Here is a 27,718-nt window from a genome sequence, read left to right as displayed (position 1 = left end):
TAACTTATTTAGACACAAAGTAAAAATTATTTTATTCATTCACTTATCAAACAAAGCAAATCATAGAAAAAAACCAAGGGAGAGAAAAACCCAAAATAAAAAGAAATAAAAAGAAGAAGAAAGAAAGTAGATTGTGGATGCTTAGCTCAATCTGGCCTCGTCTATGCTGTATTGGGCAGTCAGACATTCTAATTTCTCTTCTCCCTTTGCTTGCTATACTTCCTTTTAGCTAACTCACAACTCTCCTAGGTTTTCTTTTTCTTTTGCAGAACTTCTTTTCTTTCAATACCCTTCCCTTCGCTCATTTATTTGTTCTATTTTTTAAAAAGAGAAAGGGGGAGTTCTCTTTTTTTCAAAGAGAAAGAGAGAGTTTTCATCTCTCTCCCTCTCTCTCAGAATTCTCTGGTTTCTTTTTATTATTTCTAAGAGAAGATGGTGATCCTCAATTTTTAAGTTTTTTTTAAATCTCTTAAAGTATTATTTATATCGATATATACATCAGGATTTTAAGTTGTGAAAAGAGAGGAGGGGAAATGTGGGATCTTAATGACTCTCCTTATCAGCACCCAAGAGACGACGAATCCGAGGGGTGCTCATCGCAGAAAAATTCCGTAGATGGTGATGAAGATAAAGGTAAACGGGTCGGATCCGTTTCAAATTCAAGCTCGTCAGCTGTGGTGATCGAGGACGGATCGGAAGAAGAAGTCGGAGAGAGGGTTAAAGCGGCATTAAAGAAGAGAAGCAGAAAGATGATTTTTGGGTTCACGGTGCCTCATGAAGAGGATTTCGTGGAGAGCACTGACCCGGCTCCAGTGACCCATCAGTTTTTCCCACTGGAGCAAGACCCGGAAATGGGGTCTGTCGGAAGTGGACCAGGGTTCCCCCCGGCTAACTGGGTCGGTGTCAAATTATGTCAATCGGACCCTCTTCCTCATGCTAAATTCGTTGAAGTTTCTCAACCGATGAAGAAAAGCAGGAGAGGGCCAAGGTCAAGAAGTTCTCAATATAGAGGAGTTACTTTTTATAGAAGAACTGGCAGATGGGAGTCTCATATTTGGTTTGTAAATTTCTATTTCTTAGTTTTTTTTTTCATTTCATTCCATAACTAACATAGCTTTGAATTTTCTTGTCTTTTTATTTTCCCTCGAGCCTATCAGAATTTAAGGATCTTTTTCTTGGGTTTGTTATTTAACGTGCAGGGATTGTGGAAAGCAAGTTTACTTGGGTATGGCTGTCTCCTATATATATATATATATATATATCATTCTTAGAGACAAATTTCCTTTTTGCAACTTAATGTTTTCCGATTTACATGAGATGTGTCTTTTTTGTGTTTTTTTTTCCGGCTTTGATTATATAGGCGGATTCGACACGGCACATGCAGCTGCTCGGTAATTCTTCTAGTTTTAACCTTTTTATTTTTCAATTTTTCAAAAAAAAATAAATAAAAACCTCTTTCATTGTTTCTGGCAGTGCGTATGATAGGGCAGCAATCAAGTTCCGGGGAGTTGAAGCCGACATTAATTTTAGTATTGAAGATTATGAAGATGACTTGAAGCAGGTGAGACTTGAGACTCAAAGAGAGAGAAAACATCGCATAGTTTATCTTATCTTGAATAGTTTTTTCTATCTTTATATTGTAAAATTTCTCTCTTTCTCTCTCTTTTTTAAAAATAAAAGTTGAAGTTTCTGGCTTTATGTTTTGTTGGTGTGGACTGGAAACACATGTAAACCACATCGTTCACTAAAGGGAAGATTTTTTTTGTTGTTTTAACAGATGAGTAAGCTAAGCAAGGAAGAATTTGTGCATGTACTTCGCCGACAAAGCACCGGATTTCCTCGAGGAAGTTCCAAATATAGAGGGGTTACCTTACACAAATGTGGCCGATGGGAAGCTAGAATGGGCCAATTATTAGGCAAAAAGTAACCATTTTTATACCACCCTTCCCCCTTTCCACTTCTCAAGCTCCACCACTCTCTTCACTGCCTGTTTCTCTTTCTTTTACAGATACGTTTATTTAGGCTTGTTTGACACCGAGATCGAAGCCGCAAGGTTGGTGCTTTACATTTTCTTCTTTTGATTTTGATGGGAGAAAAATAAAAATAAGAAATCTACTTGTATTTGGTGATCGGCTATCGAGTTCTCTTGTCCCTTGTTTTGTAGGGCTTATGACAGAGCAGCAATTAAGTGCAATGGAAAAGATGCTGTCACTAACTTTGATCCCAGGATTTACGACAACGAGCTTAACACTGGCGGTAAGAAATTTGTCCATTTGGGATAATGTAATATATTATTCATTCCCCTTTAAAGGTTTATCCCAAATTATCGTACATGCTTATTTAGAAACTTCGGGTAATGCTGGAGATCACAACCTTGATTTGAGCTTAGGGAATTCAACCCCAAAGCAAAGGAATCTAGAGTTTGGTGGTGATAGGCAAATTTCTATGGGTGATAATCAGCATAGTGTGCCACCCGAAGGCGCTTGGCGATACGGTGGATTTAGGTCTCAGGTTGGTTTTGGTGATAGGCAAATCAAGCATAGTCTGTTTTGGTAGTGATTGATTTCATTTTTATTGATTATATTAGCAGTTAAATCTGCAGAAGGAAACTAGTAGAAGTGATGGTGCTAATCATCGAAGATCCGATGGATATGGTGAGGCGGAAACAATGCAGCTGTTGAGCCAACCTCATATTCAATCTCCAGCATCAAACAAGTCTAATGAACTGCAAAGATATGGACAGTTCAGGAGACCTGGAGATAACAATGTGTTCCACGTTCCTCCTCACATTAATCCGTCATCTTATCAGGTTTGAATTTATGGCTCCGGCTGATTGCAATTTGTATTTGCTTGATTCGGAATGCATATATAATATGCAGCGGGAAAGTCTCGAGCCAACTAACAATTTCATAACTTTTTTAGATTCATTTTCCAAACAGCAGCATTGGAGGTCGAATCAGTAGGGAACTTTCGCTATCGACTAATGAGCAACAATGGCAATCGGGTCCTCGCCAAATGTTTGGTAATTCTGCAGCATCATCAGGATTCCCATGGCAGACCAGACCTATTTCCCAAACTTGGCTGCAGAAAAATGTGTTCCACTAGTTCATGAGACCCCATAACCCAAACTTGGCATTTTAAGCATGTAAAAGATCAGAGCTTGGAGATCAAGTCTTTTAAAAAAAATTCCCATCTCCCTCCACGACTTTGTCGATTGGAACAAGGAAAGAAAATAGTAATAAAGAAGATGAAGAACTTCAACTCTGTTGGAATTGGCGGCACCGGTCAAAACTAACAAACTGGCGAAGGTCCGGGTTCCGCTTAAATCGCCAATCTTTTCTGTTGTCTTCAATACAATTTCTGAGCTGCCGTTATGCTCAGTCGGTGTCATTGTTGTACCCTATTTTCTTTTACTACTATTACCAGTACAATGCAACTTCCGTGTGCCATCCTCGACATGTTAGGTGCTTATGGTTTTTACTAGTGCCATGTATTTTTTTCTTCACGCATAATTTTTCTTAACCAAAAAGGAGAATAGATTGGGGAAAATGTATGTAAATATAAAATTATATAAAGCTTACAAAATTGGGAAAATGAGTTTATCTTGGAAATAGGAGTGGTGGTGATGAATGGTCACCGTCAATTATTTATCCTTTGAATCAGTTCTGTCACCAGACATGGCTATAATGACGAGAGCGACTAATCATTTCCCTCTCCCCAATTGCTTTAGAAACGACGCCTGTGAGAAACTGGGAAAGAGACGAAAAAGGGTTAATGGGTAAAGAATTGGGCGTTTTTATCGAAATATCATTGTTATACGTCCGCACTTTCGTAGGATTATAATACATATAGAAGGTACATATCATAATTTGTGTGTTTTCTTTAATTTCACAATCGTTTATCTTTCACATTGATTACCACATGTTTCTCTCTTCCTCCTCTTTTTATAAATATCACACTCAACACAATCCTTAAATCAGACTCAAATCTCAAATTATCTCTCTTCCTATTATCAATCTTTATATTAAGAAGGAAAAATATTTTCTATTATATTATAATTATTTAATAACTTTATTGTACTAATTTTTTATTAATTTTTACAGATATAAAATGGAATGTGAGTTGCTACGTTTAGATTATAATCATATCTCGATGCATTTTAGCGACATGGTAACAATTTTAAATTGTATTGTTATTTTAATTATTGTGAATGTTTTATTTATTTAATTTTTAGTATTAGTTTATATTTTAATTTGTATATTGCTTATTAAATTAGGAGATAGGTCGTATATTAGATATATTCATTCGAAACGTTAAGATAGAGATACATACTCGTGTATGGACGTATTTAACTGAGGCTGGATTCGGTTACGTAGTGAAATATGAAAGGCACTGTAACCTTGAGTCCAACCTTATTTATGCACTGGTTAAGAGGTGGAGACGAGAGACACACACATTCCATCTTCCGTGTGGAGAGTGCACTAAGGATATTTTCATACATTTGGGGCTTCTAGTAGATGGGGATGTGATTTCTGGAGTGGCGGATGGTGACTGGTATTCCTTGTGCAATGAGTATCTTGGAGGTGTCCCACCTAATTTCAATGGTGGTCGAATATCGTAAATTAGTTGGATACAACTTTTAAACATTTGAGTCGCGACGCCTCCGAGGAACAAGTTAAAATATATGCACGGGATTGCATATTATAACTCATATGAGGGATCATGATGCCCAACAAATCGCGTAATCAAGTTCATTGTATGTGGTTGAGTCAACTCGCAGATTTTCACGTTACCAGCGCACTCAGTTGGGGCTCTGCAGTTTTGGCATTTCTGTATAGGGAAATGTGTCGAGCAACTAATTATCGAAAAAAATGCTATCGGTAGATGTCTCATTCTTCTCCAATCTTGGGTGTGGTATCACATGCTCTTTTTATGTCTGGTCGTGAAAAACCAGTTGGTCTTCCAGCTATTATTGAGGTAATTTAAATATTGAATTCATATATAAATAATTTTGTTGAGTATATAATGATTTTTTTTTCATTGAATAGATGATCAAGTGCAATAAAAGATCATCGGGATTTATCAGATAAATTAGAAGAAATTCGACTAGTCATTTATTAGAAGGCTGATACAGATTTATGTATTTAAATTTTATTATTTACTTTTAATTATCGTTATATAATTAGAATATTATTTTGATAAGAATTATATATTTGTTTTAGTTTCAAGGGGCTCCTTATTCTATTGAAGAAATGAGAATTTGTATCCCACGTCACTTAAGAGGCACATTAGATGTCTGGATGGCAGTGGTCCCTCTGAAATGTTATGCTATTGTCGAGTGGATCCTACTGATCGTGTGCTCCACCAATTTGGTTTTGTACAACCTATTTCCGGAAGCACCTAAGAATCTCGATGATATGCATATCATCGATATACGGGGCAAAATAGAAGTCGACTGGTTGCTGAAGCACATCGAGTGGGTAATGATATGGTAGGATCAACGTGGATGCATTCCCTGTACAAAACCCATTTTTTGGATCATTATTGGTTGCGGATAATTATATGAGTGGTTCAACATGGACGGAAAACGTTCCTACTTTTTGAGGAAGCAAGAGATAGGAGCATTCATCGGTGCCGATGAAGACGTCCACCGTCATAACATTATCAGAACCATCACAACAGCCACCGTCTACATTAGTGTACATTTTGCAACCGTTTTAGATGGCACCGCAGTCGTATCAAATGGCATCGCAGCCATTTCAGATGCCACCACAACCAAGTCAGACATCACCGCTTCCATATCAGATGTCACTAAAACTGTTTCAAATGCCACCGTAACTAGTTCAGATGCCACCGTCGCAGGGTTTTATGACCCCTCTTGGCGGATATTATACTTACATGTTTGTAGATCCAGCGTAGGGTTCATATGCTGCTTATTTGGAAGGTGAAGGTGCACCACACACACACAGACACCTCCAACGCAGTTTTTGCACTCATCGATGTCATATTTTTCGCAGTTTTTACATTTTTTTATGAGCGGTGGGATAGTCAGCCATACACTTCCAATGTCTTTATTCTATGGAGGTGTTACATCGTCATCCGTCTATCATCAACAAAATGTAGCCACTATTGGTGATGATGATGATGATGATGATGAGAGTGATGAGGAAGAAAAAGGTATACGAAGAAATCTTCATCGACACAGACATTTACCGCCCTACGAAACACATTCAAGACGCATACATCGATAGAGTTGTTTAATTGTAATGTTTTTATTTAATTTTGTTTGTTTACCAGCAACTGTAAAGTTTTTATTTTAATTATGGACTTTTTATTTATTTTGTTTGTTAATGTTTTTATTATTTAATTGTTCGAATTGTATTATCTACATTTAATGTTTTTATTTAGTTGTTTTTATTGTTTGAATTGTATCATTTTCTTGTATTTAGTTTGTAATGTTTTTATTTAATTTTCACTTGAGTAGCCCATTACTCGGTGATGCTCAAATGAAATTAATTGAAAGTAAATTTTCATTAAATAACATAAACTTAGATTTCATAAACAACTATTACATCATCATAACATTAACGGTTACTTTATGACAAAAGATATGGACATTTTTCCTATTGTGTCTTAGGTCTCTACAAATCCCATATCTTTTGTTTTCTCTGGACGTCTCCCAAATATCCACATTGGACCCAAATAATCCATTGATGCTTTGATCTTAGCTCTGCGATATGAAATGACACAGATTTTTTCCTCGTTACAACATGTAAGCGTAAGTTCCTGAGGAAAAAAGCCCAATAATTTGTATTTTCTCATTCAACAAGGGCAAAAGCAACTAGAAGAATATTGCGATTACCATCTTAGATAACTTCCAATAGTAAAACTTGCTTGTATTTTTTGTACAAGAACGTCCCATCGATTTGGACCACGAGCTTGCAATATTTCACAACATTAATGCATTGTGGATAAGTCCAAAAAAGGCGGTAAAATTGGCATCAATCGCAAAGCACTCGATCATTGTGGTATGCATGGAAAGTTTCGAAGTCGACAATTATCTCATGATTCTATCTGTGCACTACCCTAAACTAACTTGGTAGTTCATTGTGAGATGCATCCCACTCGCCGTGAAGTTTTTTTTAATGGCATTCTGCTTTGCCTTCCATGTTTTCCTATATGAGACGATGTACATATATTGTGAATGTATAGTTGAAATCAGCACCGCAATAGCTATATGGGAGCTTGCTTTGACCATGAGCATGATGACTTGGCAGATAATGTCAAAGTCCAAGTTGGGATGATCTTGGTTGATCCCTCCAGCATAGTATGTGTGAGGACCATTGTATACTGTTACTTCTCATATATTTTTTCCTCTTTCTCTTTGATACACGAACCATCCAGTTGCATCCGTTATCACGTTAGACACAATGACATGCATACTTTTCGGTGGTGGAACGGTCGACTTTGGAATGAACAAAATTACGAATGTTATGTAATTCTTAATTGCCAACATCATTTCTTCTTTGGATTGAAACTCCATTCCTTTATATAACTCATCATCATTGACTGATGAGTTAAATCCGTAATCACCAATATTAGGCATATCCGTAAATTATGGCTCGTACATTTCACCATAGTTAGCTTTATATATGTGTGTTGGAGGTTCCGTGTATACCTTATTTATGGGAACTTCATATATATCATCATCACAGAGTCCATGTTGAACTGTGGTGATTCTGGCTAAACGAATAGTCCAGTCTCAGCACCATCCGCACCTGGCTCATGAAGAGGTTCTTTTGGTGGAGATGAGGGTTCCTCTACGATGTCGACATTTAGGTTGAACAAGCTGGTAGTTGAATGCCTCCCCCTTAAACTTAAAGGCATCTTGACATTGAGGTCAAAGAAGATCGTAATTGAATACCTCCCCTTGGAACTTGAAGGTATCTTGTCAAATGGTTACTGCACAGATTACTGTATCGAGGGCATCTTCATATTCATGTCAAAGAAATTGGCAGATGAATGCCTTCCCTTTGAACTGGAAGCGATGTTTCCATACGGATTATTTGTGGGGCCACCTCGGTACAGATCGTAACAAGTTGCTAGTGAAAAATCTCCCCAATGAACTTGATGGGATGACACCATGATGTGGATTTCTCATTAACGAGTTAAATTCATTACACATTACTTGAGTTGGGCTGTCAACTTGATCAGCTTGTTGAGCCAACCCATAGTTGGAGTATAATGACATACCATGACCCGCATACACTTCAACAAATATCGCATACATCTATGTATTCGACGTCTGAATATTGATTCTAAGAATCAACCATCATAGCAACATTGTCATTGTTGGAGAGTTCGAATGCTATATAAGTTAACTGAAATAATGCGGTTGGAAATCTGTACTGAAATGAGGACAATCTTCTAGTACTTCTAACATGAACATTCCTTGAAATTTTAGTAATCAGCTCCTCAATAGTGATGTTTCTCTTGAAGGATATATGATAGAATGATTTGATGTGAAGATGACGCCGATCTCATCTTCTCGAATTTCTCCATCATAGTAAACATTAGCTGAAATACGCGTCATTTTGAGAGTTTGAAAGATCGAGAGTCTTATATACGTAAAAACAATAGCAGAAATATATCTATTTAAATAATTAATATATGAATTAAAATATAAACTAATCCAAAAAATTAAAAAATTCACAATAATTTAAATAACACAATTTCATATTCTTATCGTATCGGTAAAATGTCTCTAGGTATGATCTCGCTTTCCAATTTATAAACGTAAAAAAATAGTACAATAAATTTTGTTCAAATAATTAAATATAAAATAAATATAATATAATAATTTTTTTACTTTTTAAAAACAATAACAAAATATACTTAGCTTTATAGAACGAATTGATAGAAGTGGGAATAAGCAAGTAATTTTGGTGTCGTGATGTTTACATTTAAAATGGTTGTTATTTATAGAGGTTCAAGTAATAATGGAGTATCAATAATTCAACGTGTAAAATGGAAGGCGGGATCATAATTCGCGCCTTCTATATGTGTTAGAATCTCGTGAAGACGCGGATGACGATTCACGTATTCTCCCTTATGTGATGCCAACTTAAATAGAATCCTATGAAGGTGTAGATGTCGATTCACACTTTATTGTCATCGTGTCAAAAATAATATTAAATCAGTAATATTTGAGGAGAAAATGTATGCCATATTATTATTGGTTCTAAGGATGATATTACTAAAAGAGTTACCCTGTCAGTTTACTAGGAAGGAAATTAACTTTAACAGCGACAAAAAGACAAGTACGGCATCATTATCTTGCCTCTTGGATTTACTTTTACGCCATGCAGATCATTAAAAGAATATAAATATTCAGAGTTTCTCACCAATCAAAGGATTCCTAAAATTTAGGATCAACTACGTATATAGTCACCTAATTATTACTTTAATTCTGTTTTGATCACTAATTATTATATTCTTTAAAATTATATCTAACGTTACGTTTTGATTTTATTTTATTCACACACCATTAAAAAGTAACAATGATGCTGACATCATCATTAGATAATATCACATCATCATTAAAGAAAATAAAAAAATTATGTCAACAATTATGTTTATTTTTAATAACAGCTGATTAGTGATGAATCTGAAACTATTTTTTAGGATTAATATATTATATGTCAATAAAATAATTTTTTTGTATTTTTAGAGTGTATATCATCAGTAAAATGAACTATTAACATAAGAAAACTCGTTTTTATTATCTCAATAAATGAATTGTAATCATTTCTTTCTAAAAAAAACCCACAAGAAATGAATTGTAATCATTTCTTCCTAAAAAAGACCACTAAAATCATATTTATAACAAAAAAAATATTTTAAAGGCCTCATTTTATAATTCGTTTTATTATAAAAAATTTTAGGGGCTCATTTTAAAAAATAACATAGGGTCTCCACATCTTTTGGGACGAGCTTGGTTAAAACCGAGAAGTCAACACCTATATCCACATACATCCACCACTATATTGATAAAAATGGAGCGTTAAACACGATTTAAAAAAAATAATTAGATGATTAAAATAAAATCAAAGTGATAATTGGATGACTAAATAAATAATTTTTCCTAAAATTTATGATGAAAAACTTTAGAGCAGTGTACGAGGAAAAGAAAACTGTTTGCTCTTTGGTTTTAGATATGTATTATTTATTTGGAATGTGAAAAAAAGTTGAAAAGGCGTTATTTAATAACAGTCCAATTGTGAATAAAAAAGAATTGTGATTTCGTCATTTGGGTCGTCATTGTTCATTTTTAAATCAGTTGCATATGGGGTAGAGGGCTTTTTTTATTATTATTCTTGTAAAGAGGAAATTTTTCTATAAGGAGAAAGGTCAAGGCCACCTTCTTTTGTCATCATTATCTTATGAACTTAATATGCAATATGATTTGTTCAAAATCTTTATGCTTAAAGAGATTCATTTTTTATAAGAAAATGGTTCAAAATTCGGCAATTTCACTCAAATAACACCCTAACAACAAAATATTATCTATCAGGAACCCTTTCTTCAAATATTATCGATCTAGCACGATTTCTGACAAAGCATGGATCATGAGGCGCGCATTCGCAGGGTTTTGTTCGAGTTGATGCCACGGTAGAAAAGTGTGAATCATGAAGTGCACATTCTCTCGAAAATCTGACACGTGCAGGGAAGGCAAGGATCATGAGGCACACCTTCCTTTATTCACGAATTATTGCGCACTTCATTATTACCTGAGCCAACTCTCTCGATCACCCATCACTTCCCCTATAAATACCCCAAATGCAAACATCAAGTCATACCAAAATTACTTTCACATTCTTTTTTCTATCAAACTAAATAAATTTTGTTATAGTTTTGAGAAGGAAAAATTATTTTTTTATTATATTATTTTTATTTTATATTTAATTATTTGACCAAATTTTATTGTACTAATTATTTTGTATTATTTTTTACCGTTGTAAAATGGAAGGCGGGATCATATCTCGAGATATTTTGCCAATTCGGTAACAATATTAAATTATGTTATTTAAATTGTTGTATTTTTTATTTTTTAGCATTAGTTTATATTTTAATTTGTATACTATTTATTTAATTAGCTGTATTTCAACTATTGTTTTTGCATATATAGGAATCTCATTCTTTTAAACTCTCATACTCTCCAAATGAGGCATGTTTCAACTATTGTTTACCATGATGAAGAATTTCAGGAAGATGAAATAGGAATTGTCTTCGCATCAAATCATTTAGTCAGAATATTCTTCAAGAGAAACATTACTCTTGAGGAGCTGGTCACTAAAATTTCAAGGGAGATTCATGTTGGAAGTACTAGATGATCGTCTTCACTTCAATACATATTTCCAGCTGCACTATTTCCGTTAACTTATACATCGTTCGAACTCTCTAACGATGACGATGTTGCTATGATGGTTGATGCTCAGAATCAAAATTCAGATGCTAATACGCAAATGCATACCATATTTGTTTAAGTGTATACGATTCGTGGTATGTCATTATGCTCCCACTATGGGCAGGCTCAATAAGCTTATCAAGTTGACAGCCCAACTCAAGTAATATGTAATGATTTATCTTGCTAATGGGAAATCCACATCCTAGCACCATCCCATCAAGTTCAATGGGGAGACATTCATCAGCAAATTATTACGATCTCGACCAAGGTGGCTCCATGAACGATCCATATGGAAACATCACTTCCAGTTCAAGAGGAAGGCATTCATCTGCCAATTTTTTGACCTCAATATGGAGATGCATACAACACAACACTTAGTTCAAAACTCGTACAACTCGATGCCTTCAAGTTCAAGGGGAAGACATTCAACTTCCAACTTGTTCAACCTAAATATCAGCATCACAGAGGAACCCTAATCTCCACCAGAATAACCTCTTCGTGAGCCAGGTGCAAATGGTGCTGAGACTGTACTATTTGTTGAGCCAGAATCACTGCAGTTCAACACAGACTTCGATGATTATGATGTAGATAAAATTCACACAAATACGGTACACACGAAACCTCCAACACACATGTATGAAGCTAACTATAGTGCAATGTAAGAGCCATAATTTACGAAAATGCCTAATATTGATGACTATGGATTTAACTCATTAGTCAATATCGAAATGGAGTTTTCATCCAAATAAGAAGTGATAATTGCAATTAAGAATTACAATATTCGTAATTCTGTTCACTTCAAATTCGATCGATCCACCACCGAAAAGTATGTATGCTACTATGTCTAACGAGATAACAGATGCAACTGGATGGTTTGTGTATCGAAGAGGAAGAGAAAAAAACAACATATGGGAACTAACATCATATAAAGGTCCTAATACATGATGTGCTAGAGGGATCAACCATTACAATCCCAACTTGGACTCCGACATTATCTACCAAGCCATCATGCCCATGGTCAAATCAAGCTTCCATATAGCTATTGCGGTGTTAATTTCAGCTATACAGTCTCAATATGGGTACACCGTCTCCTACAGGAAAGCATGGAAGTCAAAGCAGAATGCTATTAAAAAATTTCATGATGAGTGAGATTCATCTTTCAACGAACTATCAAGTTGGTTTAAGGTAGTGCACAGACTGAATCCTGAGATAATAGTGGGCTTTGAAACTTACCATGCATACCACAATGATCAAGTGCTTCACGATCAATGCAAATTCTATCGGCTTTTTTGGACTTACCCACAGTGTATTAATACTGTGAAATACTGCAAACCTATGGTTCAAATTGATGAACATTCTTGTATGGAAAATAAAAACAATGGAGTCTTTAGTTTCAATGTGGAAACCACCCTATGTCCAACATCGGTACTGTATGCGACATATTGCTGCAAATTATCATGGAAAGTTCAAGAAGAACGATGAGTGTCAATCACTTGTGCGTGTGGGTATGTCACAATGTCTAATTTCATTTCTCAATCATTTTTATTTTTTATGGGAACTTAATAGTATGTACCATGTTTGACTCTCAAATTTCAAACTATTACCTTAAACATTTGAGTCCATGCTTTAAGATTTACAAGGAAAAATGAGCAAGGGTACAATTACATCAGCTTCATCAATAAAAAAATGTGGACAAATGCATACGATGGTGGATATCGATATGAACATATGACAACCAACTTAGCTGAGACTATCAATTCAACCTTAAAGGCGGCATGCCATTTATCAGTCACAACTTTGCTTAAAATGACTTATTTTCATTTGGGAGCGCTTTTTGCAAAGCCCGAGGGATAAGCTCTAACTTGGATGCAAAACAACCATACTTATCACCGAAAATTAGGTGCAGATCTACAAAAAAGAATTGATACATCAAATAGAATGTCTGTAACAAGCTTATCTTGAACCCATGAATTATTTCGTGTCACAGAAATGCCACGACCTCTTCAAGGGATTGAAACTAACTCATTTAGATTTAATCTACAAGACATGTGATGTGACTGTGAGGTTTTTCAAGCTCTGAAGTATCCATGCTCCCATGTCATAGCAGCTTGCTCTTATACCCGTCAAGACTATAACCATTTTATGGATCCCGTATACTGACTTTTAGAAGTATTTAAAGTATATGAATTTGAGTCCCCCCATAGGTAATGAGAAATACCCAGATGAGGTTTAGAATTGGCTTCCGATTGTACTAGATCCGTCCTTATTAAGGGAGGAAGGCCATCCAAAATCCACTTGAATTCATTGTGATGTGGATATTTGAGAGACGTCCAAAGAAAACAAAAGATGTGGGCATTGTAGAAACCTAGGCCATAATAGGAAAAATGTCCATCTCTTTTATCATCATGTAACCGTTGATGCTATGACGATGTAATTGTTGTTTATGAAACCTCAGTTTGTGTTATTTCATTTTCGTTTACTTTTAATTAATTTTACTAAATTGACGGGATACTCAAGTGAAAATTAAATAAAAACATTACAAACTAAAAAATAAAAAAAATTGAATAGAAACATTAAATACAAACATTATAATTCAAATAATTAAATAATAAAAATATTAAGAAACAAAATAAATAAAAAGTCCATAATTAAATAATAAAAATATTAATAAACAAAAATAAATAAAAATTCCATAATTTAATAATAAAAACATTAAGAAATAAAAGAAATAAAAAAGTCTATAATTAAATAAAAACATTAAAAAACAAAATAAATAAAAAGTCCATAATTTTTAAATAAAAACAATAAGAAACAAAATAAACAAAAAACCATAATTAAATAAAAACATTAAGAAACAAAATAAATAAAAACAAGTCTATCGATGTCATCGTCTTGAATATATTCCATAGAGCGGTGGCTGTCTATTTCGATGAAGATTTCTTCATATAAGTTGTTCTTCCTCCTCATTCTCATCATCATTAACAACAACATCAACTACATTTTGTTGATGAGGGATGAATGACGATGCAACACCTTCATAGAATAAGGACTCTAGAGGTATATGACTAACTATCCCACCACTCATAGAAAACTATGAAAACTGCGAAAAACATCGACTTCGATGAATGAAAAAACTGAACCGAGGGTGTCTGTGTCTCTGGTGAAGCATTACCCCGCCAAATAAGCAGCAAATGAAAACCACGCTAGATATATAAGCATAAGAGTATATCCTTCAGAAGGTGTCATAAAACCCTACGGTGGTGGCATCAGAATTGACTACGATGCCATCTGAAATGGCTGCGGTGGCATCTAAAACAGTCGCATAATATAAATCGATATATGCTGTGATGGTTTCGGTGCTGCAGTGGAGGACGATCCGGAAGTGCTTACTCTCTATCCACGAGTTGGGGGATGATGATTATGTAACGGTTGATGTTTTTCTCGACGCCGATGAATACTCCCGCCTCGTGCTTCCTCGAAAATAGGAATGACTTCCCATTCGTGTTAAACCACTAATAATAGTCATCCATAATTGAATAATGATCCACATAAATCGGCTCTCTACGGGGAATACGTCCATGTCGAATCTCCCAGATCATTACCCACTCGTTGGGCTTCATTAGCCAGTTGACTTTTTTTTTGTCCCGTCTATCGATGTTATGTATATTGTTGAGATTCTTAGGTGTTTCATGAAAAGATTTTATGAAACAAAATTGGCGGAGCACGTGATCAATAGGATGTCACTCGATAATATCATAACAGATCAGAGGGACCATCGATATCCATACATCTAATGGGCCACTAAAGTGAGGTGCGATGCAACACCTCATTTCTTCAGTAGAATAAGGAGCCCATTGAAAATGAAACAAATATATATAATTCTTATCAAAACAATATTCTAATTATATAACAATAATTAAAGGTAAATAATAAAATTTAAATACATACCATTGTACCAGCCTTTTGATCAATGAGCAGTCGAATTTCTTCCAATTCGCCTGGTATATCACGGTGATCTTTCCTTATATACGATCACCTATTCAGTGTAAAAAATTTCATTATATACTCAAAAAAATTATTTATATACAAACTCAGTATTGAAATTAACTCAACAATAATGGGAAACACTAACGGGTTTTTCACGATCGGACATAAAAAGGTTATGTGATACCACGCCCATGATTGCAGAAGAAGGAGACGTCTATTGATAGCATTTTTTCGATAAGAAGTTGCTCGACACATTTCTCTATACATAGATGCCAAAACCGTTGAGTCCTAACTGAATGACCTGGTAACTCGAAAATCTACGAGATGACGCAACCACATACAATAAACTTGGTTACGAGATTTATCGGGCATCAAGATCTCTCCTATGAGTTGCAATATGCAAGCCCGGGCAAATATTTGAGCTTGTTCCTTGGAACAATCGTCGTTCAACCTTTAAAAATTTCTAGCCAACCATAATAACGATATTCGACCACTGTTGAAATTAGGTGGGATACTTCCAAGATACTCCTCGCACAAGGAATGCCAATCAACATCCGCTACACCAGAAATAACATCCTTATCTACTGAAAGCCCCAAATGGAAGAAAACATCCTCCAACATAATAATGCACTCCCCACATAGAAGATGGACTGTGTGTCTCTGGTCTCCACTTCTCAATCAGTGCATGAATAAGGTTGGATTCAAGGTTACTGTGCCCTTCATATTTCGTTATGTAACCGAATCTAGCCTCAACTAAATATGGTCAGACACGACTCATTATATCTAATTTAGCGTTACAAATAAATGAATATAATATACGATCGTTCACCTAATTAAATAAATAGTATACAAATTAAAATATAAACTAATACTAAAAAATGAATAAAACATTCACAATATATAAAATAACAGAATTTAAAATTATTACTGTATCAACAAAATGACTTGATATATATTATCATCTAAGGGCAACAATCCGCCTGCCATTTTATAACTACAAAAAGTAATAAAAAATTAGTACAATAAAATATAATAAAATAATAAACTATTAAATGATTATAATATAATAAAAAATTTAGCTTATAAAACGATAACTATACTTACTTAAAACTTGATAGAACAATATATAGAAAGAAGAAATAGAGTGTTTTTTTGTGTGGTATGAGGGGGTATTTATAAGGGAGATGGACGAAGGGTTGAGCGGTATTTAAGGCGGGACGGTTGTGATTTAAATGCAAGGTGCGAATTATTATCTCTGCCTTCTGCCACGTGTTTGATTCTGGAAAAGGCGCGCTTCATGATTCGCACTTTACCACTGTGGCGCCAGCTCAGATAGAACCCCGTGAAGGCGTTAATTATGATCGGTATTTTTTCACAGTGGTCCCAGCTCGGATAGAATTCTGTGAAGGGCGGATTATGATCGGCTCTTTTCCACCATGGTGTCAACTTGACAAAACCCTACGAAGGCACGTCTCTTGTTCCGCACTTTGTCAGAAAAAGTTCTAGATTGATAATATTCAGAGAAAAGGTGCCTGACAGATAATATTTAACTGTTTGGGTGACTTTTATGTAAAATTGCCTCAAAATTCAATGCTTTTGTATACACTGTTATAATAGGAAAGAATATACCAACCCAAGATGGAGATTTTAAAATTCTGACAATGAATCAAACAATTAAGAGTACTTTGTTATCATTGGTTTATACATTGAACAACAGCCTATTAAAAAATTTTAAAAAAAACTTTGTTTAAAACAAAGTATTAAAAAGTAGGCATGTTGCAAAAATTTGTCGGTCAATCAAATGTTACTGTGGGCAAATTTCATGCACTCATTGCTGAAAAAATATTATAAATTATAATCGTAAGTTTGAGGCTTGATAACGTAAATTTGATAATTTATTTATATATTAAGTATAATGATTTAATAAGATAAAATATTAAATTCTTCAAGTAAACAAATAAAGTTAGAGATTTAAATTTTAATATTGTAAATTAAAAAATTGTTGGAAGTCATCCTATTACATACCTTTATAATTTATGATCTAGCTTAATTAATCAATAAATTAAAAAACAATGATTATAAAAAATAAATTTATAATGATCTGCAATGGAGTATATATATATGTTAATTTATATTAAGAATGGTAAGAATTCTGTTTAAAAAAATAATTGTAAGAATTCAGCAATGATTTTTTATTTACAATATAAGAATTTAGGCATTAAATATTATTTAAGAAATTTAATATTTAATCATGTTATATATTTTTTAAAATAATTTTTCCTTGAGAAGAGGAGGAGACGAATTTTGCTCTTAATAACTATTGAACCCACAATTAAGAGGAGAGGAGAGGTATCAACTTAAATATTTTAATTAACTTCTCTAGAGATTATTGACTATTTGATTTTTTTATTAATTTAGGGTGATTACAAGTGGTAGTATCTGTTCAAAAGACTTTCAACTATTTGACAATAAGTGCTCAAATACCATGCAATTGCTGATGCTCAAACTCGAAACTTCTAAAAACTATTTGATAATTTTTTATTCGTTATAAATACATTATATATTAATATGTTAAAGCTTTTAAAAATAAATCCAAACAACATCATTTTTAGTGATTATTAACTAAATTATACGTCATTAAGTGAAATAAACATACACTTTTATTTAAATTTACAATTGATTCATAAAAAAGGATTTATGAACCCAATTTAAAATATTTAGTTATTTAAAATATATACGTTTTTAAATGAATTATACTTTATTAAGAAATTGTAGTTATTTAGCTTAAAATATGTTGTCCTCACTCTTAAATTAAATTACAAACTTGAAATTCCCACATTAAATGAAAAGAAAATTCCATAGAAATAAACAAAGGTAAAATTTGAATGCAATGAGAATTGTATTGTGATAGCAATGGTAATGGAAGGAGTACTTCCACGCGCCTTGTCTATCTTGTTTCCTCTTTATTGGATCCTTTGGGATGAGTGACACAAATAGAAGTGAACCACGAATATATTTATATTAGTAAAATTCATAAATGATCATTAAATTTATTAAAATGTTTTTATTTATTTTTAATTTTTTATTATAAAATAGATATTAATTTACATATTTTATTAGTAAATAGATAATTATCATGAAATATTATTAAGGGAGTGACATTACATGTTAAATTAATAGAAAATATATTATTTAGTCTTAATTTTATTTTGATATTTTCTAATATTTATAAGTAATAATTTAAAAAAGAAATTAGAAAATTTTAAATTTTTAAATGTATATAAATAATTTATTTTAAAAATTAAAATTTATTTATTAATCATGAATGTATTTGTAAAATTTAAAATTTATAATTTTTGAGATTCAAAATATTAAATTATCAAACAATATAATGATTTTTTATGGCTCAATTTCTCAAATATTGCAGCTGGAAAAAAACTTTGTTCGAATAGGGCACTCTCGAAATTATTTCGTGAAATAGAGTGAATGTTACAGTAAACCTGAAGACGCATTGGAGTCCAAGCGACTTATACATAAATTTGGGGGAGACGCATGGAGTGCAATGCGCCTCCCATATTTTTTCATCAATTTCATTCATATGTAAATGTACAAAGGGTAAATTACACAATTAATCATTAACTTTATTCTCTCTCCAAATTAATTAAATACAACTGTATTGTTTTGGACAACAATTTCAATTAGAAATTATGTAAGCACGATGTTGGTTTCTTTAGTACACAAATTCAATGCTAGAGCTGATGGATCAAATTGGCTTCCATATAACAACTTGAACAATGGTCGATGAGTGATCAAAATAGGAATAAAACAAAAGTTGAGTGATTAAATTGAAAAACATTAAAAGTACAGTGAGTGAATTTGGAGAGAGAGTAAAGTTGAATGATTAATTGTGTAATTTAGCCTAAACAAATATAGGAGACGCATTGCACTCCATGCGTTTCCCATATTTTCAAAGGGTAAATTACACAATTAATCATTCAACTTTACTCTCTCTCCAAATTCACTCATTGTACTTTTAATTTTTTCAATTTAATTACTCAACTTGTGTACTAAAGGGTAATTTTCACTTTTTTATAAATGTACAAAGGGTAATTTTTTTGGAGTCCAAGCATTGAATTTGTGTACTAAAGAAACCAACATCGTGCTTACATAATTTCTAATTAAAATTGTTATCAAAAATAGTATCATTATGATAATATCTCGTGTATTTTAAATAAAAATAGTTTAAAATTAAATTAATGAATATATTCGTAATACCAATTTAAATTGAATATTTAGTAGGTATAAAGTTTATATATATATATATATATACAAGACTAACATAAAAATATGAATGATTAATTGTGTAATTTACCCTTTGTACATTACACATAGTGAACAAATATGAGAGACGCATTGCACTCTATTTCACGAAATAATTTCAAGAGTGCCCTATTCGAACAATTTTTTTTCAGCTGCATTATTTGAGAAATTCAGCCGATTTTTTATTAAAGGATGTGATCGAAGCATTTGACTTTTGCTTAAAAAGTTTAAAAACAATTTTAAAAAGGGTTAACTACATGATTGATCATTTATCTTTGTGTTTTATCTACTTTTTCTCATTGATTTCAAAAGACATAATATATGACCACTTTCGTTTTTATTTAATTAAGATGTGGTCACTATGGGTTAATTGCCATTAACAATTAACAAATTATGTGGTGTGACAGTTAAATATTTTAATATAATCATACATTTGATCCCTATTATTTATATATTCTCACAATTTAATAATACTTTTAATAAATTAAAATAAACTAATCCTCGTGTCCTCGGTTGGAGGACTAATTTTATTTTAAATTATTTTAGTTTAATATATTTATTTTCCACCAACTAGACGGAAGCAAAGCAAATTGTGACTAAAGGGATTCAACTTAGGTCACTTGTGAAACCGAACATGTACCCAACAACTTGATGTATATATTTATATGTTAGTGTATAAATACTTAACTTAAATTTATAATATTATATATATATTTACTTTAAAAAATTACATTAAATTATTAAATATATTTTATTATTAACTAAATTTTAAAATAATTTTTTATTTGAATTTAAAAATATAAAAAATATTTCTTAAAGTTAATATATATAAAATATTTATTTGATTGGAGGATTAAATTTATTTTAATTTATTAAAAGTATGACTAAATTAAGATAATATATAAATAAAAGAGACTAAATGTGTGATTATACCAAGATAGTTAACTACCACGTCACCTAATCTGTTAATTGTTAACGGTAGTTAACCCGTGGTGAACACATCTTAATTATATAAAACGAAAGTGATCATATATTATGCTTTTTGAAATCAGTGAGAAAAGTGGACAAAAAATAAATATAAATGATTAATCATATTGTTTACTATTTAAAAAAAAAACAAGAAAGTTATAGTATCACATTAATAAGAAATAAGAGAAATTCAAATAATTTTAAATAAAATTAACAGAATCAATCCTTAATTTTTAATAATGTATGAAGTAGTTTATATGGTTTAAATTTAATGTTTACAATATGACAATAAAAAATAATATTTGTTTTATTTATATCCATTTTGTTTTCAATTCAACAAACATAATAAAAATTATTTTAAATACAATTAACATTAAAACAAAATTTTAGTTACAATTAAAGAGTCAAATGAGATATTTTCTATTAATTTGATATGTCAAATAATCTCTTTAATGATAGATAATGATGTTGTGGATATTTTATAACAAAATCTAAAGTTCAATGTCTATATATAATTTTTGAAAGTTTGATATCTAAAAGAATTATTTAAATATAATTTAATGTCTATTTATAAATTTTAATTTATAAAATTAATTATAGATATAAATGTTTGACCCTTCTAAAATTTTTCTTGCACCTAACTCGGATTTAAGGAACACTAACACTGCCGCACAATAATATTAAGGAACGCTAACACTGCCGCACAATAATATCGATTTCATTGATTAATATGAGGAATTTTCCCTTAATTGCTAGGATTATTATATTAAATCTAATTATATATATATATATATATATATATACATATTCTCTTCATTTTAATCTTTAATATGTCGTAATAATTTCGAAGATGTTAAACTTATTAATAAAAAATATCTTAACGTTTGATTGAATAATTAATTTGGTTCTTACTCCTTTTAATGCACTTAGCCCTTAACATTTCATTTTAGTGTATAATGATCCATGGTTAAATGAAAATCGTTAATTGACAAACGATTAACGTTTGTTGTTGACAGGGTAAGTCTTGTATCCAAAATGATAATACAGAACATACCAAACGTATATAAGTGATGATGTAACACATGCTACATATGCCTAAATATAATAAATTTTAATCTACACATTGCTTAAACAAGAAGGACTCATCTTAATAAAACATTTAACATCACGAGGAAACTTTTTCCTTGTAAATTAAAGTCAAGAGGTAAGAGGCCACATACAAAAAATTTGACATAGTCAATATATCAGGACAATGTTGTAGTAACAAATAACTCATCTAAGTTCGATATTGTTATAGAAACAAATAGTTGATCATATGGAAAGCTCTCTTGAATGAACATGTAACATCCTGAATCATAAAGTCTAAATCCAACTATTAAATAAGATTTTATAAATAATTATTATTTTAATAGATATTAAATAATTTTTTAAAGTTTTAAAATATTCAAATAATCTTTCGTGAAACTGACTTTTTGACCATATTATCAAATATTTATACAAACTTATTTTATACCGAATATATTGAATGATTTTAAATATCGAGTGATTATTCCAAAAAATGATATTGACTATTGAGTTCAGCTTTAAAGTTGTTTATTTTATCAGTACTCATCTAACGATCATAAAAAGGTGCAAAATTAAAAAAACTTTACACTAGGTTTAAGTTGATCTTAACCCTATATATATACACACTCACACAATTATGAAATATGATATACTGACTAAGTGTCATATATTATTTTATAAGTAATCAATTTTTACACTTCTTTAAGAAACTTGGTGGAAGCAGAGAAGGAGCTCTATTTTGTTATTCAAGCATTAAGGTGGTACACATTGAAGTACTACTTGTATTTCCTAAATGTGATGTTTTGTTAGTTGTTTGATCATGTTTAGTGTTTCAAGTGTATATGCATGCTTTATATTCAGTTTGTGACATTTTTGTGTTAACATGTGTTTTAAATGTGCAAAATGATCCTAAATAACCCCACAAGCTTTAGAAATGAAGTAGGACTCAAACTAGAGTGTTTAGATGGGATTTCGAGTGATTTTCGAGCTTTTAACTGATCAATTCTAGGTTTTGATATCATTACTGGAAGAACATTATGTTAGAGTATGCCCAAAGACCAATCATATAATGATCGTAATAATACATTTATTTACCGATTTTATTGAATAAAGGCATTGCCAATATTATTTTCAGTTATATGTATGTGTTTAACATAAACTGAAAGATAATAAAGTCTATATAATAACATTATTAAAAGATCCATAGTCAAGTATTATTATGAGCATGGACAATAATAATACGATTAAGACTAACATGTTATTGATTGATGACAAGGAGTTGTCATTGACATAAAGATGTCAGAATTGATACATGATTATATTGTTAAATAACAATGTATTGGATTGACCCATCATGAGCATATGTCTTGGATTATTATGTAATGGTTATAACATTGCTCATAGTGATGACTATATGTATGATCCTCAGACTTGAGATCAATATCATCCCAACATATATTGTTGTATGTTTTGATACAGTTAAACATGCTTCGTAACTGGTTGCACTATATAGACTATTATTGAATATATATCAATATATGTAGTGGGGTGTATATGGTTAAGATAGGATTTGTCCTTCCTACATAATAGGAAATATATCATAGGCCACTTGAATGAGTGAGACTAGAAATGCATGGCCATGCTCCAATAAGTTGATATGTGATATCACAGATTATTCATTAATTATAGTCTACTCTAGATATCAAGAAACAATAGATGTGCTATACAAGTGTGATATTCTAAGACTTGTGCCTATTCTAGATATAAAGGAAAAAAGAATGTAATACATAAAAAAGTTAATCACGAAGATGATATGTCGAATCCTAATTTCTTGTAACTTATGTAACAATGATATATAGCATGTCACTCATTGTATGTAATATTAGAATTGTTCTAATAATTACTACTAACGTTACAATAACCTACAGGGTCACACCCTAGGATTGAAATGAGCAAAGTTGTACAATTTATTGTATGCTACTAAAATATATCTATAGTTAAGATATGTATATTTGATATACATATGATTTTAATTATCCTGAATATAGTAAGTAAGCATTAAAAGAATGTAATTTAGATCAACTCTTTTAATTGATATATATAATTCGGAATAATTAAATAAGTTTTTAAATAAACATTAAAGATTGTAATTTAGATTATAAGTCTTTAATGTATATTTAATTTGAATTAATTAAATAATATTTTATTTATTAATTCGAAATAACTTTAAAAACCCTAAGATGTTAGGGTAATCAATATATTTGAAAAGAGGCAAGGTCTAGCAACCGTTTTCTCAAAACAGATTTTGAAAAAAAAAACTTTGCTTTCAATTGGGTGAACTAAGTAGAGGCTGAGACGTGTTTTCGTGGAGGCTTTCGATTCTAACAGTTCGTGATCACCACTTCTCGTTGATGTCCTTGCTATTTTTTCAAGGAACCCGCTATAAGTACTCGCATCCCTTCTTACCGATTTCAATTTTACATACTTGGATAGCTGGTGAGACCGTCGAGTTTTGTTTCCTATACGTCGTGGGGTGCATCGACGGTCCCAACAGTGGTATCAGAGCCACTTGTACGATCCGAATTCGGGTTAAATTCTTGGTTGATGCGATATGTATGAGATGTATGTTCTATTTTTATCGTTTTCGGCAAATATACATGATATCATTGTTCGAATTGATAACCACAATGATTAATATATTAATTTTTTAATATGTTTTTCAATCGATTTGTTACTGCAATGATTTTACGAAATCCATATGTCAATCGTTGACATGATGATCCGTGGGAGTGCGATAGCAGATCGAGTTTGGCAGTGAAATAATGGTTGTTCCGATGCAGAAAATCTTAGGGATTGAAAATCCCAAAAGCACGATTCTGTTGATAAGTGTTATCAAATCGTGAAGTATTTCCATAGAAATAGAAGTATTGTTTTTCAAAAAGTCCCATCGCCGTAAGGGGTTTTGCCCCTTGACCCCTCATCTGTAGTACAAATTGAAGGCTCATATTAATATTTTTTAACAAAGGCGTAAGAACGTGTATATATATATATGATATGTTTGTTTTGCATGGTGTTTGACATGCATGGTTATATCCCTTGTTCAATTTACAATGGTTTAATTTGAAATACGGTCTGCGAGCCATGCCTTTCTATATCTCTGTTTTATTTCTCTTCTCGTCTTACTCCCTCGTATGTAAAAAGAGTTTCTTTTAAAATTGTAAACCTATTAAGATTCACAAGGAGCAGAAGTATGGAGAGAAGATACCTAGAGAGTAGTCTTAGGCTTTAGGGTTTTTGGTTCTCCCATTGGCTTGGGATGGGCCACCTTAGTCATTGTTTTGGGCTATAACCATTGCATCTTATTTATTGCTATATTTGTTATGTATGCAATGCATCAAATGATAAAATAAGAATGAATATTGATGAGATCAATAAGGGCCTGATATTAAAGTGAACAACGATGAGATAATTATGCAAATTCCTCTTTATAATCTAAGTTAACTTAACCGTCCAATATTTACCCTCGTTAAGGCTTCCATCGATATTGTGTGGGCTTTGCCAAAACATTGGCACATAAATCTATCTTGGTTAAACGCGAAGAATAAGCAAGTGATATTCACCGGTTGAGATATTGGTAATAACTTAGCTAGGTTATTCTAATAGGATTAGAAACTTAGAGGTTAAATATTTGGATAAGGCATGAGATGACTTGAACAAAAGTTGTTCACCAAAAATGAGGAGTTACATGAGATGTAACTAGTAAACTATTACTTACCTAAATAATCACTATTCTAAAAGAAAAGCCAAAGCTGATTTAGGAAATTGATGTATTATGGATCCTCACCCACTAGAAAAGTTTTTGTTCAATATTTTTGAAATTAAAACATAGAGGGTTTTTAATTTTGAATAAAATAGTGGGAGTAATTTGTAAATAAAGTCCTATTTATAAATTTTAATTCGGTAAATTTACTTACTTTAATATTTCCATTGTTGTAGATTTAATGGAAAACAACACTTTATCACTGCGATCACTCCTTGAGAATGATAAACTTAATGGCATAAACTTCCTTGACTGGTTTCGTAATTTGAGAATTGCTCTCAAACAGGAAATGAAAGAATATGTCATTGAGGAACCTGGTTTTGATGAACCACAACTAATTCTTCAAGAGCTGACAAAGACAAATTCAAGAAACATATGGATGATATGTTAGATGTTGGATGTATAATGCTTGCCACTATGACTCCTGAGCTTCAGAAGCAACATGAGGACATGGTTGCATATGAGATGATTCAAAATCTCAAAGAAATATATGAAGGGAAAGTGCGTCAAGAGAGATATGAGACCTCTAAAGCTCTATTTCAATGCAAAATGGCAGAGGGAACTCCTGTAGGAGCTCATGTCATCAAGATGATGGGCTACATCCAAAAGTTGGAAAAGCTGGGATTTCCTCTCAAAGATGAATTGGCTCCGATGTTATCCTGCAATCGTTGCCAGATAGCTTTAGCCAATTTTTCCTTAATTTCAACATGAATGAAATTAACAAGACTTTGCCACAGTTACTTGGCATGTTACGAACTGCTGAAAGTAACAAGAAAAAGGTTGGACCTAAGCTCATTTTGATGGTCCACAAGGAAAAAGGAAATGGAAAAAAAAGGTAGTGGCAAAGTCTAAGGGAAATGGTAAGGCCAAACAAAAGGGAAAAATGAATTGAAACCCAAAGAGGGAGTTAGCAAGGAAGGAAAATGTTTCCATTGCGATAAGACCAGACACTGGAAGAGAAAATGCCCTGTTTACCTTGAAGAGGTCGAGAAGGCAAAAAGAAACGGAACGTTTATTTTAGGTATTTATGTTATTGATGTTAATTTGTCAACATCTACTTCTTGGGTATTGGATACCGGTTGTGGTTCTCATATTTGTACTTTTGTACATGGACTGCAAAAGAGAAGAAATCTGGCTAAAGGAGACGTAGACCTACGAGTGGGAAATGGAGCAAGAGTTGTTGCATTAGCTATAGGGACATATGTTTTATCTTTGCATAGTGGACTTGATTTAAATTTAGAGGATTGTTATTTTGTGCCTAGTTTGACTAAGAATATTATTTCTATTTCTTATTTGGACAAGATTGGTTTTGAGATTATTATTAAGAATAATTGTTGTTGTTTTTATCTCGATAGTGTTTTTATGGTTCGACGCAATTGGTTAATGGTCTCTATATTTTGGATCAAGAAAACACCATTTATAACATAAATACTAAGAGATAAAAAACAAATGACTCGAATCAAACTTATCTTTGGCATTATCGTTTTGGCCATATAAGTGAGAAACGCATATCAAAACTCCATAAAGATGGATTCTTAGATTCATTTGTTTTTGAACAATATGATGTATACGAATCATGCTTATTGGGAAAAATGACTAAAGCTCCTTTTAATAGTAAAGGTAAGCGAGCAAGTGATTTATTGGGGTTAATACGTACTGATGTATATGTAGTGATGTATGTGGATCGATGAATACACAAGACATAGGTGGATTCTATTACTTCATTACTTTCACTAATGACTTCATTCGGTATGGGTATATTTATCTTATGCGCCATAAATCTGAAGCCCTTGAAAAGTTTAAGGAATTTAAAAATGAAGTACAAAATCAACTAGGTAAGAGTATTAAGGCACTTCGATCAGATCGAGATGGAGAATACTTAAGCATAAAGTTTGATAAACTCCTGAAAGAATGTGGGATTGTCTCACAACTTACTCCACCTGGTACACCACAATGGAATGGAGTTTCTAAAAGAAGGAATCAAACACTGTTAGATATGGTTTGATCGATGATGAATCATAGTGATCTTTCGATTTCTTTTTGCAGACATGCACTTGAAACATCTTCCACACTAAATCATGTTCCATCTA

The 27,718-nt window shown here is 32.1% G+C and overlaps 1 protein-coding gene across 3 annotated transcripts; it reads left to right on the top strand.

Moving 5' to 3' along the window:
* Positions 1–403: 403 nt before the first annotated feature.
* Positions 404–3,499, top strand: LOC120139335 (floral homeotic protein APETALA 2-like). 3 transcript variants are annotated; one of them, XM_039154589.1, is made up of 10 exons: positions 404–1,057; positions 1,200–1,225; positions 1,361–1,391; positions 1,474–1,561; positions 1,778–1,923; positions 2,009–2,053; positions 2,165–2,256; positions 2,345–2,511; positions 2,588–2,809; positions 2,923–3,499. In XM_039154589.1, the coding sequence occupies exons 1-10, from the start codon at positions 534–536 to the stop codon at positions 3,103–3,105; spliced, it is 1,524 nt and encodes a 507-aa protein (XP_039010520.1). In that variant the 5' UTR covers positions 404–533; the 3' UTR covers positions 3,106–3,499. The 3 variants fall into 3 exon arrangements, with proteins under 3 accessions (XP_039010520.1, XP_039010522.1, XP_039010521.1); XM_039154591.1 differs by having other exon boundaries at positions 2,603–2,809; positions 2,923–3,498; XM_039154590.1 differs by having other exon boundaries at positions 2,591–2,809; positions 2,923–3,498.
* The last annotated feature ends 24,219 nt before the right edge of the window (positions 3,500–27,718 follow it).

This window comes from Hibiscus syriacus, unplaced genomic scaffold (genome assembly GCF_006381635.1).
Source record: "Hibiscus syriacus cultivar Baekdansim isolate YM2019G1 unplaced genomic scaffold, ASM638163v2 tig00110744_pilon, whole genome shotgun sequence".
Classification (NCBI taxonomy): Eukaryota; Viridiplantae; Streptophyta; class Magnoliopsida; order Malvales; family Malvaceae; genus Hibiscus; species Hibiscus syriacus.
This window is presented reverse-complemented; position numbering and strand designations above follow the sequence as displayed.